Here is an 11,775-nt window from a genome sequence, read left to right as displayed (position 1 = left end):
GGCGCTCAGCTCCGCCCCGCCGCGCCCCCGGGGGCAGCACCCGGCGCTCGTCGCGTGAGGGGCGGCCGCGCGATCCGGCAGCCCTCGGGGCCCCTCCGGCGGAGCGACGGGCAGGCGAGTGCGAGGCGGGACGGTAAGAGGTCAAGCGGAGCTCGTGGGCCGCGGTGCGAGGGGCCGGGGCTCACCCTGCAGGGGGCGGGAGGGGCCCGTGCTCTGGCAGCGCGTGAGGTGCCATGTTAGCGCGCTCGGAGCGCTGGAAGGTAACGTGCTAAACGCCGGCTCTCGGGGATGGCTGCGCGCTGTTTACTTTCTGCGCTCAGACTTCTCTAACCCAGCTCCGCTCGGCTCCCGGCGTCAGACGGCTCCCGAGCTGGCTTGTCGCTGACAGTAACTGCTCTCCCCGTGGGTTCTGCGGAGCTGGCTGAGGTTTGGGCTCCTTCGGTCTGCAGTAGAGAAAGCTCCGCGGAGAGCAGCCTTCCAGTGCCTGAAGGGCGCTTACAAGCAGCAGGGGGAGCGACTTTTTGCACGGTCTGGTAGTGGTGGGGCAAGACGGATTGGCTTTAAGCTTAGAGAGGGCGGATTGGGGTTAGATGTGAGGGAGAAGCTCTTCACTCAGAGGGCGGTGAGGCCCGGGCGTGGGCTGCCCGGAGCTGTGGGTTCCCCATCCCTGGAGGTGCCCAAGGCCAGGCTGAGTGGCCCTGGGAGCTGAGCTGGGGGCACACAGCCCATGGCAGAGGCTGGGGGGCTGTAGGGTGCCCTGTGATCCAAGCTGCTGTGTGATTTGGCTTTAGGAACACATTTTATGCTAGGAACACCATTTCTGTTCTGCTGAGTTTGCTGTTTTATTGAGTGGGGGTTGGGATCATTTTCAGCCAGGTTTTTCTTTCAAGCTAAACTTAATAGAAAGTTGGCAATGATTTTCTCTATTATGCTTGTAGAAATGTGGTTTGCTTGTTTTTTTTTCAATGGCAGCTTAACAAGGATGGTTCTTGTTTTGTGTTCTCAGTCCTTTAAAGGTCTGTAAGCCGCTAATTCTGGAAAAAAGTTTCCTATATTTGTTTTTGACAGGAAAGTCACTATTGTTCTGTTGATGTAATCTCCATCTGTTTAATGGGATTCAGGGACCAAATAATACTGAGCTCCCCCGGTCAGTCTAACTGTGATTTTTCAACACATTTTCTTTAGCATTAGGCAGCTATTCCAGAATCGTGCATATACAATATATAGTATAGTATATAATATAAAGTATGTAATCTTTATTACCACACCAACACATTTTTTCTTTTTTTGAATCTCCTTTTTCTACAAATAGCCTTACAGTAAAAGAGACGAGAGAGTTATACATGGAATCGGAGATTATCTTCAAGCTAAGACTGTTTTAAAAAAGCTTTTAAATGCTACCCCTCCTCACAGTGATGCCATTTGTGGTGAACTTGCTGTGAGTCACATTGTGACCTGATTTTTACGTGGTGCTACAGGACTTGTGCTGCAGTAGCATTACATGAGCTTCCGTCACTGTAACAAACCATGTCCTGAAAGCATTCACAATACATTTACCTCTCATAGTAACAGAACTAGTTTTAAACCAGTTGTCATGGGTGAAGAGGAGCCATCACTGAATGGAGGAGTGCTCTGAAGCACATCAGCATATGATTTCATGCAACATAAGGGGTGTTTTGTTGTGTGTAGTTCAAAGGACGCTTGGTAAGAGTGCTTTATGATACAGTGGTCTTTTAAAAGCTTAAGACTTCAGCTCAATTCAGTTGACTGATCAGTGATTTTCTATTTTTTCTTTCAGTTCTGTTATTCTCTTTCTCTCCAGTTCCCAAATCAGAGGACTGATGTGTAGTTGATGGAGTGCAGCTGTTAGTTTGAGAGTTTGATACCAAGAATTTTGCTGTTTGTTTCTGAACATCTGCCTACAAATGACGTTTCAGATTGTTGTTTGTGTGTGCTCTGAAACAACTTGAGAGCAAAGAAATGCTGCACCCTAATCCATTAGATGGCTGTTAGTTAAGGCACATCTTGCGTGTGTTTATAAGCATGCTTAATTCAAAATCAACTCAGAGAGGATAATTGTCCCTTACTTAGCATTACAAAAATGAAGTCCTATTCCCTTGTTCTGGGCATGCTGTGCACTGCTGAGCAGCTGCTCACTGTGCCTGTTTCACTTGCTTAATGAAACCCAACCACAAACCCTGGGTTCATGAACTTCCAGGAACAAGCTGTCCTTAAAGCTGTCACAGACGGAAGTTGCAGAAATTATTCAGCATAAAAACTCCTCTTTCTTGGAGGGAGTACGAAGCATCTGCGCTAGATAGATTTTGCTCTGGGTAAACAGAAGCAACCTTCTAAAGTGAAACTTAACATACCTGGAGTTGGTGTTCTTCTGTAGGAAAGAGGATAAGAAGAACATATCTATACCTTGAGACCTTCCTTTAAAACAAAGTGGGGAAAATAACTTATACCAAGGATACTTCCTACGTTTCCTCTTCTCCTTCCTAAGTTGTTTATGCTTTGAGGATAATAACAGCATTTCTGAACAATTTGGGATACTCGAGTGAAGGATTTTAAGACGGCACGTGAAGGTGCAGAATGAGTTGCTCAACTAGACGTATGGTTTTGTAGAGAATTCTTGATGTTGACCTTTGGAACTTTTCTTGAAAATATTTGAATTCTCTGATTTAGTTTTCAAATTCCTCTCTGTAAGAGTCATATACAAAGTCTGCCCTTCTGAAGTGAAAAAGCTGGAGTTCCTGCACAATGATTCAAGGAATTAAACAACAGGATGTAGATGAAAATCCTGTCATAAGTTTCTTTTCAAGTCGTAACACCTTATTGGCAATGTTGCAATGAGGAAATGAATTAAAATAAGTTTATACCTGTTTTATTACTGAAAAGCTTCAGAGTGGTATTCATCATGTGCAAGTAATGTATTCATAAGAAGGAAGGATCTTGTTCATCGTAGCAGAGGGAGGGAAACATATTTATGGGGATCAACTTTGACTGACTTCAGGTAAGGTAATTGCACTCCCCAAAGCTGCACTTCATGGTTTTAACTCTTGTTTGTCAAGCGAAAAGTGTAGTTGTAAGCAATGATAAATAGGGATTTCTGGCCTTTGCTTGCAACAGTTTTACTCTTGTAAATTTTGGGTGTACTCAAATATCCAAAATCTAGGAAGGTGTAAATTGTTGTTTCAATGAACTTTCTTTTCCTGTCAAGCCTAGGGCTCAATACCTCTCCTGCAAAAGTAGACTAGCCCATGTGCCTTGCTCAAAGTGCTGTAAAACTCTCTTGATTACCATGATGTCTTGTAGCCCAAAGAGCCAAGAGAGGGCGTATGTCTGAGCTGTGCATATGCTGGTATACGTTAACATACAAACACAGTTATTCATTTGCCTGACGTTACAGTCAGCAGAATGGCACTTGGTATGTTTGCACAACTAACATTTGCTGTTTCAATGGTCTACAACTCCAGATCCTACAACCCAGCAAGTCCTTTTCTTTTTTGAGACATTATTCTCTTCAGGGTGGTAATGTTACAGCAAATGTCCTAGCTATGCTATAGGATCAGACGTGCTTTTCTGCTAAGATAAGGTGAAAAATGTATTGTCATTTGTTAGAATTCATTTGCTTGTATGAAGTTTTAATTTTCTGGCAGAGTCCATGGTTTGGTTTTTTTAATAATCTCCAAATTGCTTACAGTCAGTTTGCAAGTTTATTGTTTTAGCTGCAACGAAAGTTTAGTGTTATAATTCTTACCTTGAAGACATATCTGGCCATACAGATAAATAAAAACTGCCTTATGTCATTAACTGGTACTTTTCCTTAACTTGCAGCTTCCACTTATTGAAAGATGTCACCAGTTGGAGCAGCATTGTCCTGTTCCTGTCTCCGCCCTGGTGTATGGCTGCTGAAGGCAAGCATACAGAAGAAGAGCTTCCTTGGTTTGCATACAGCAGCTGGGTGTGCTGCCAAGGATTATTATGAAGTACTTGTGCTGGGTGGAGGCTCCGGTGGAATCGCCATGAGTGCTCGGATGAAGAGGAAAGTGGGGGCAGGAAATGTAGCTGTGGTTGAGCCAAGTAAGGTAAGTCTTCCTTATGCTGAAAGAGAAGGCATTTGATGTATGTGATCAGTTCGATCTGATTCTCATCCCTTTCCAGCCTCACTTTCTGTGGAGAGGAAGCCAACAAAGTTGAATTTAGTAAGCTTGGCATGAGGTTTTTTTCTCCCATCACAGAGATGCATACATCCCTCCAGCTTTTTCAGGCAAAACTCTTAGTTATTTGTATACTTTCTTTTGTTAAGAATAGAATGTTAGTAGACATTGCCTCCTATTTGGAGTAATATGCCATCATAATCAAGTGCAATTAAATGGTTCTTAAATGTCTGTTAAAACATTTATTTCAGACTCATTACTATCAGCCTCTGTGGACCCTGGTAGGTGCTGGTGCAAAGCAGCTGTCAGCTTCTGCACGTCCAACAGAGAGGGTGATGCCTGAAGGTGTGGAGTGGATTAAATCTCGCGTTACAGCATTGGATCCAGATAAGAACTGTGTCAGGCTGGAGAATGATGTCAAGGTAATAATGTTAGAACAATGTTATTCTATGTCATGAGTTATCTGTCCACCTGCAGATCCCCTGCCCATGGAGTAAGGCCTTCCCCAGCATCTAGGAGGCTAAGAAATTTGCTTAGGTCTTATAAGAAGTATAAGTATATTCTAATGTATAGAATACCTTGCTCAAAATGTCTAGTTCTGTTGTAGCAAATCTTGTGTGTAACTTCTCATCCAGTAAATATTGTAAACAATTATAAAACAATAAATATTACTCAAACTTAATGCCAACTTTACTAATGCCTGCCCTTATGAAACTATTGCTGTCAGATAGTTTAGATTTGCTGTGATGTAATACTTTGTTGTGTTCAGTCTTTTTATTTTTTTGTCTAATTTTTTTCCCTTACTCAACAGATATCTTACAAGTACCTGATAATTGCCCTTGGGATTAGTCTGCATTATGAAAAGGTATTTGTTTTTACAGTAATTATGTTTTTACTAGTTTTAGTGGCATCACTTGCCCTCATGATTCACTAAAGTAAATGGCTTTTCAGTACACTTTTTCTACTTCAGGATACTGAACACTAATATGAAGTAAAGAACCAGAAGGCAGCTTAATGACTTAAGTATGTCCCTCCATAGATCTGTATGTAGCAAGCCAAATTACCCTTAGGAAGCTCTTTTAAGGTAGCTTTGTGGCATCTTTATGGCAACATCAGCTAATGAGACATAAGTGCAGTCAATAATGCGAGTGAGATATGCTGATGGTAGAGTGAGACATCTCTAATGTAACCAGAAACACACAGCAGTTAGTGAAATATGTCCTGCAGAATCAATTTGACCCACACTCTACCACCTCTCTTGAAGGATACACCTTAAAAGGAACCAGCTGAGTTACATCTGTGCTTAAATAGGCCCTGGGACCCTTCCCATCTCTGTTGGTTTTCCTGTATGCTTTCTACAATGGCACTTGAAGAAAGGTGTTAGTGCTGTTGTATGGTGCAAGAGTGATTGTAGCAGTGCACAGGAAGAGGAAAAATACAAAGGCAGGATGTTTGTGGGGCCTGACCCTGCTGACTTTAATGTGACCTGCATGTGATGTAGTAACTAATGATATATTTGAGTTTCTTTGTTAATAGCTCCCAAGGCACACACGCAAAGCAGGAATTAATTAACCAGAGTCGCACCGAATGAAATTCAGCTGATAAGCACAGCAGAATGAGGAACAGCACTGTGTTTTAGTGGTTTTTCTCAGTCTCCATGTAAATCTCTACAGTACGGCTTGAAAAAAAAAACAAACAAACTCAGTATTTGGAAATTCAGAACTTGGCACTGGAAGCCATGTAATGCAGTCAGTCACTATTACTGTGTAGTGAGCATAGTAAATAAAATTCGCAGTAATAGATTGGTATGGCATTAAACCCAAAGTGGCCAGTTTAAAAAGGTTGATTTTTCTTATTTGTCTTCACTAACAGCATAATTCCTGGTGTAGAGTGTAGTGTCTCAAACACGTTGCAGTGTATGTAATGTGACTCAGTTTCCTCTTAGAAGTTCTGCAAACTGTTACTTCAAAACAGAAACTACTGCCTTTCTCAAAAACAGATGCTTGAGCGTAGCAGAAGTAGTGAGAAAAAAATTATTGGAGGCAGAACCAAAGCAGGATATCTTTAAGAAATACTTCAGATATCTGAAACTGAGCACTGAAAATCTTTCTTCACTGTACGAATTTTTGTAATGCTTTTTTAATGCCAGTTTTCCCTTATGATGATGTGGCAGTGACTTCTTGTTCTTACTCTGAATTTCATGCTTCGCTCTGTGCTGAACACTTACAGTATAGATGTTGCAGAACTGTCATTTCAGTAAACATTCATCTATTAAGTCATCTATTAAGTCATCTACTAAACTCTAATGAAAATACCTATTTGAGTAGTAAACATATATTCAAAAATACAACTAACATATGGGCTCTTTTTAGCTGTGGGCCTCTTAAATTGTCTTGAGAAATCTCAAGACTCCGTTTAATACTCGATGATGAAGACAAAATTCCTTCTGTTTATATGTTAAACCTTAATTTTGTTTTCTTAGATCAAAGGTTTGCCTGAGGGTTTTCATCACCCTAAAATAGGTTCCAATTATTCAGTTCATACAGTAGAGAAAACATGGAAAGCCTTGCAAGATTTCAAGGAAGGAAATGCTATCTTCACTTTTCCAAACACTCCGGTGAAATGTGCAGGGGCTCCTCAGAAAATCATGTATTTATCTGAGGCCTACTGGAGGAAAGTAAGTATTCTGTTTGTTCTTCCAATGGCTGCTCCTACAGTTGTAAGGAAGATCTGTTCTAAGGGGTTTGTTGTATTTCTTTTATGACAAATAAAATTGCAGGAGATAAATATGACTCAGAATTATTAAAAGAAAATGACCGAGTTGTTTTTTCTGTTATTAGTGTGTACTAAATGAAGCTAACTGAATTATGCATAAGTATCTTAGTAATTTCTGGAGTAGCTTGCAGAATTCAGAATTCATAAGGGATGAACTGCTTAACCTGCTTAGAAAAAACTACCAATACAAATGTTCTCAGCCTCATTTACAACTTCTGGTGGAACACTGAAATCACAGTGGCTGAGCATTCGTTCTTGTTCCTTTAAGTAGTTAATACTTGATGTGGATTGTCTTTCTGCTCATCTGAGAAGTGATTATCCTCACTCCTCCTGGCACAGTCTCAGTGACAGGAGAGGTTTTTGCTGGGCTGGGAAAGTGAATTTAATGGAAACAGAAGCCAGCTTCAAGTGAAAGTGTCAGACTTCATGCATGCTTTAAATTTCATGAGCTGTCTACTGAGTGGATACCTGAATAATGCACAGAACTGATGGTTTCAGAGTGCTGTGTAGTGCTAAGCTATTATATTTAACCTTTATACAGTAGTGTTCAGCATATTGCAGCCGCCTCTTCTCACTAGCAATCTGTATGAATCTTCAGTATCTCATTCTGAACAGGTGAGGCATCGAAAATATCAAAGTACAAGGATGTATCTTGTCTAACATGCTGTGAAATAGCTGTTTCTCAAGAGTTCTAATGTTAATGCTGCAATAAGCACCAAAATGCACTAATAGTTCTGTCAACTCCGTAGTGTGGCATAATTCTCTTGTTTCTGCTAGCTTATCAGACTTAATAATTTGATCTTTCCATGCAGACAGGAAAACGACCCAAAGCAAACATAATGTTCAACACTTCACTTGGTGTCATTTTTGGTGTTAAGAAATATGCTGATGCATTGCTTGAAATAATAGAGGAGAGGAATATTGCTGTTAACTATAAGTGCAACCTTGTTGAAGTTCGAGCAGACAAGCAGGAAGCTGTGTTTGAAAACCTGGACAAACCTGGAGAGACTGAAGTTCATGAGGTTAGGAGATTTCGGGTCTTTAGTTCGATCCTTTCTCTTTGTATGTGCAGTAACATAACTGCATTATAATAACATAATATCTGTTGCTCCATTGTAAACTGCTATTTTATCCTTTCAGTACCATCCTCAATTTTCAAAGATTGAAAAGCTTGAAAGTAAGGTAGAGAGAAGGGGTGGGGGAAGTGGGGTGGAGGTAACAAAGCATGCATAGAGCTCTGTGTACCTTGTTGTGTAACTTGGGAATGTCTCAGGCATATATGGAGGAAAGCAAATTGCTGTTATGGCAGCTTACATGCTTTATATATGGCAGCTAATGAGGTTCCTGTTAATAAAGAACTTGGAACAGATGCATCTATTTAAAAGCAAATTTTCACTCTACATGCTTGTTTTAAAACAACAAAAAAATTGTTTTTATATTGTTCTTATATCCTAACATCAGCATAGTATGATCTGTTCTTATCAATTAGCCATTTAGTACTTTTTCTTTCTGTCTAGTACGAAATGCTTCATGTCACACCCCCAATGGGGCCACCTGATGTGCTTATCAACAGCCCTGTCTCTGATGAAATCGGCTGGGTAGATGTAAATAAGGAAACTCTGCAACATAAGAAGTATCCTAATATTTTTGGTATTGGAGATTGCACCAACCTTCCAACATCAAAAACTGCTGCGGCTGTAGGTAAAGGTGTCTGTGTGTTTATGTGTTAGTGTGATGGAAAGTGTAGCAGTGACAGTAAGCTTTTAAACAAGACACAGTTTAGTTTGTTACTCTTGAGGTCTTAACTGGGTATTTTTTTTTCCATCTTTCAGAAAGACTTCAGTTCCTTGGACTGACTAACTAGCTAGTGATTATACTGATGCCATCAATTCTCCATTTTCTTATTCCAAATACTTCACAGTTGGACTAGTTCTATTTTATGTGTTCTCAGAATGGTGTAAAATGAAGTTGTTACTGAATTTTGGAAGGATGCAAGGGTAGCAAGTCTTTCTGCTCTATCTTGGAAGCTCACACGTCAGCTGATAAGTTACTGCTGAAGACTCGTGTGTGTTCTGTACTTGTAGCCACAGGGTCCAATATGAAAATACTCCAGGTACATGATATCATAACTAAAAAATAAAAAGATAAATCTGAGAGTGGAAAAAAAAGGCCATACAGTATATTATTAGTCTAACAAGAAGAATGATATAGATAAGCATTGCAGCATTAGTCTGGAACTTCCCTTGCAGCATTAAAAATGAGAGAGCAAGCAAAACTTCAGTGCTGGAGTCTAAAATGTTTGGGAAGACCAAACAAGTGTAATTTAGCATAGGAGAATAGACATAGGCTAAAAACATGCAGTTCAAGCTCTGTCAAACCTTTGCATGTTGGAAGCAACGGGGCCAAAGCATTATTTCAAATATGATTTCCTCCCCCCAGCCCCTTCCCCGTCTTAGTCTGTAAAGTTCCCAATCTGATTTGACACAAGTTCAGTTACAGTTGAATTATCCACTAAATACACTGTTACTACTGTTTGCTCCAGTAATGACAGTAATTGCTGTCTAAAGCAAAGTCTTACGATATTTATATATATTAAAAAATATAAAGTATTTACATATTTTTTTCTATTTCCTGTTATGTAGCTGCCCAATCTGGAGTGCTTGATAAAACTATTTCTCTGGTAATGAAGAACCAGTCACCAACTAAAAAGGTACCTACAGATCTTGTTTTAGTGGCAATGTTATACGCAGGAAGTTCTGCCAAGACCAGCAGTTAAACTACATGAACTGAAGATAGAAAGGGCTTTGTGTCAGCAGTGGAGGTGTTAAATAGCTTCTTACTGTATATCATAATAACAGTAGTACTACTATAGTAGTAATTGGCACAATTATATACAATTTCTTCAGAAACTTCTATTTAAGTCTTAATGAGTTAAAAGAAGGTGGAAGGCTATTAGGTTGGGTTCTTCAAGGTGGATTTTTAGTGTAGGCTACTCTAACCCCTACTCCAAGAAAACCCTCACAAACTTCACACGTCTATGCTATGTGCAACTTGTCTCCCCTGTACAGGAAGCTAACTTCTAAGGAGTTACACTGACGTTTTTGTACTACAGAAGCTCTTAAGCTTGTGACTTTGTTCAAACTTCTCTTTGAGACCTAGCTCTCATTTTATGCATGGCTTCTCAGTTAATATTCCTGGAATACTCACCTGAGTTTCAGTCTGTTGCTGCTGTGATCCCCTGCAAATTCTTACAATTATATTTGAGATGGTTTATATGCTGTCTGTTAAGACAGCACTAGCTCTCATTCTCTGCTATTGTCACCCATTCTATTGGTCACAATAATAGCCAGCAATTAATGACACAAAGCCCTTTAGGCAGTTGTTTAGGTTGCCTCCAAGCACTGTTACAATGCCAATCTGTGATCTGCCACTGAAAGAAAATAGTTACGATCACTGGCCCAAACTGGCAGCGTTTTAAACTTAATATTAACACTATAAATGCAGAAACCTAGAAACTTATTTTGAAATAAGAATGTTAGATATAAGGGTGTTATAGCTTGCAATACTTCAGCATTTGGCCTTTAATCAGATTAATGAGAAGGGTGTATTCTGTTGCAGTATGATGGATATACTTCCTGCCCACTAGTAACAAGCTATAACAAGGTGATTCTAGCAGAATTTGACTACAATGCTCAGCCTTTGGAGACCTTTCCCATTGACCAAAGTAAACAGAGGACAACAATGTACCATATGAAAGCTGATATGATGCCCTTTCTCTATTGGAATGCGTTACTCAAGTAAGTATTTTAAGCCAGGGCAGGCATGGCTGCTGTGATTTTTTTTTTTCAAGGCAAAGCCAGGTATCTGTTCTGGCTTACAATTCTTCAAAAGAACAGGTGGTGTTGAACTTATCTGCAAATCTAGCAACTGAAGTGTATGCTTAGTCATCATTAGGTACTCAACTTGTTGAGTGTTCTGGGTACTTTGCTGCTGATAGGATTTTGTGCTAGAATGTTTAATATAAGAATAGAATGTATCTAGCACTCCATCTTAGTAAATAAAAGTATCATATGAGAGTAAAAAAAAAAATCCTTCTTCACACTGTGATAATGCGTGCAGATAAATGTCTTTGACTTGATGAAACAACTCTTCTTTTCCAGGGGATACTGGGGAGGACCAGCTCCTATCAGAAAGCTGATGCATCTAGGCTTGAAGTAAATGTTGGTTCTTAGCTCAAGTTCTTGAAAAAATAAGACTGGCCTCATGCTGGATGAGTACGTATACTTCCTTTTGGACACCTCCACAATAGACAGACTTTTTTAATCAAGTTTTTGTCCCAAACTTTAACTTTCTACCTCCTAGGAATTAAGCCTTACTACTTTCTTCCATGTGATCTGAAGCCTTAAATTAGTTCTGTATGTAGATAGCAGTTTCAACTCAAGCGTGAGCTTCCATCAGCTGCAAGCCACTACTGAAACTTCCTACAGTAATCAATGCCCTTAAATCAGTTTTGTATGAAAGAGATTTTCTATGACTGTAGCTCAAATTCCTTGCTTCCATTATCTAAACGTGCACTTAATAAAATAATGCTAGTAAAACATTCTGACCAGCTCTTATTCTGATTTTTGAAATGCATACTCCATCTTAATTTCTTCACAAAGAAGCATACTTCCTGCCACACTCTGGAAGGATTATAGAAATCAGAGCATGTTAGTAAAGGGAAATAGCTGGCAGCTTTCCCATTGCTCTTAACATCAGCTGAAGCCCCAACACTTTCTGTCAGACATGATGTGAAAGCAGTTGTGTTATTCAGCTTTTCTCACACTTGTATTTTTCG

General features: G+C 39.9%; 1 protein-coding gene across 4 annotated transcripts; it reads left to right on the top strand.

The window, feature by feature from the left end:
* SQOR (sulfide quinone oxidoreductase) lies at nt 1-11,541 on the top strand. 4 transcript variants are annotated; one of them, XM_048956327.1, is made up of 10 exons: nt 2-133; nt 3,841-4,091; nt 4,415-4,585; nt 4,975-5,028; nt 6,646-6,840; nt 7,751-7,960; nt 8,456-8,639; nt 9,581-9,648; nt 10,557-10,735; nt 11,099-11,541. In XM_048956327.1, exons 2-10 carry the CDS (start codon nt 3,858-3,860, stop codon nt 11,154-11,156), a joined length of 1,353 nt encoding a protein of 450 aa, XP_048812284.1. In that variant the 5' UTR covers nt 2-133; nt 3,841-3,857; the 3' UTR covers nt 11,157-11,541. The 4 variants fall into 4 exon arrangements, with proteins under 4 accessions (XP_048812287.1, XP_048812284.1, XP_048812285.1 ...); XM_048956328.1 differs by lacking the exon at nt 2-133 and adding an exon at nt 140-260; XM_048956329.1 differs by lacking the exon at nt 2-133 and adding an exon at nt 282-426.
* The last annotated feature ends 234 nt before the right edge of the window (nt 11,542-11,775 follow it).

The sequence above is a fragment of the Lagopus muta genome, chromosome 10 (genome assembly GCF_023343835.1).
Source record: "Lagopus muta isolate bLagMut1 chromosome 10, bLagMut1 primary, whole genome shotgun sequence".
NCBI lineage: Eukaryota > Metazoa > Chordata > Aves > Galliformes > Phasianidae > Lagopus > Lagopus muta.
This window is presented reverse-complemented; position numbering and strand designations above follow the sequence as displayed.

What these genes read in the sequence shown, in the direction of transcription:
- SQOR (XM_048956327.1), top strand. Translation starts at nt 3,858, where the DNA reads ATGTCACCAGTTGGAGCAGCATTGTCCTGTTCCTGTCTCCGCCCTGGT. An exon ending in CTGAGGCCTACTGGAGGAAA is followed by an intron (nt 6,841 to 7,750) that starts GTAAGTATTCTG and finishes CTTTCCATGCAG; the next exon opens with ACAGGAAAACGACCCAAAGC. An exon ending in GAGAGACTGAAGTTCATGAG is followed by an intron (nt 7,961 to 8,455) that starts GTTAGGAGATTT and finishes CTTTCTGTCTAG; the next exon opens with TACGAAATGCTTCATGTCAC.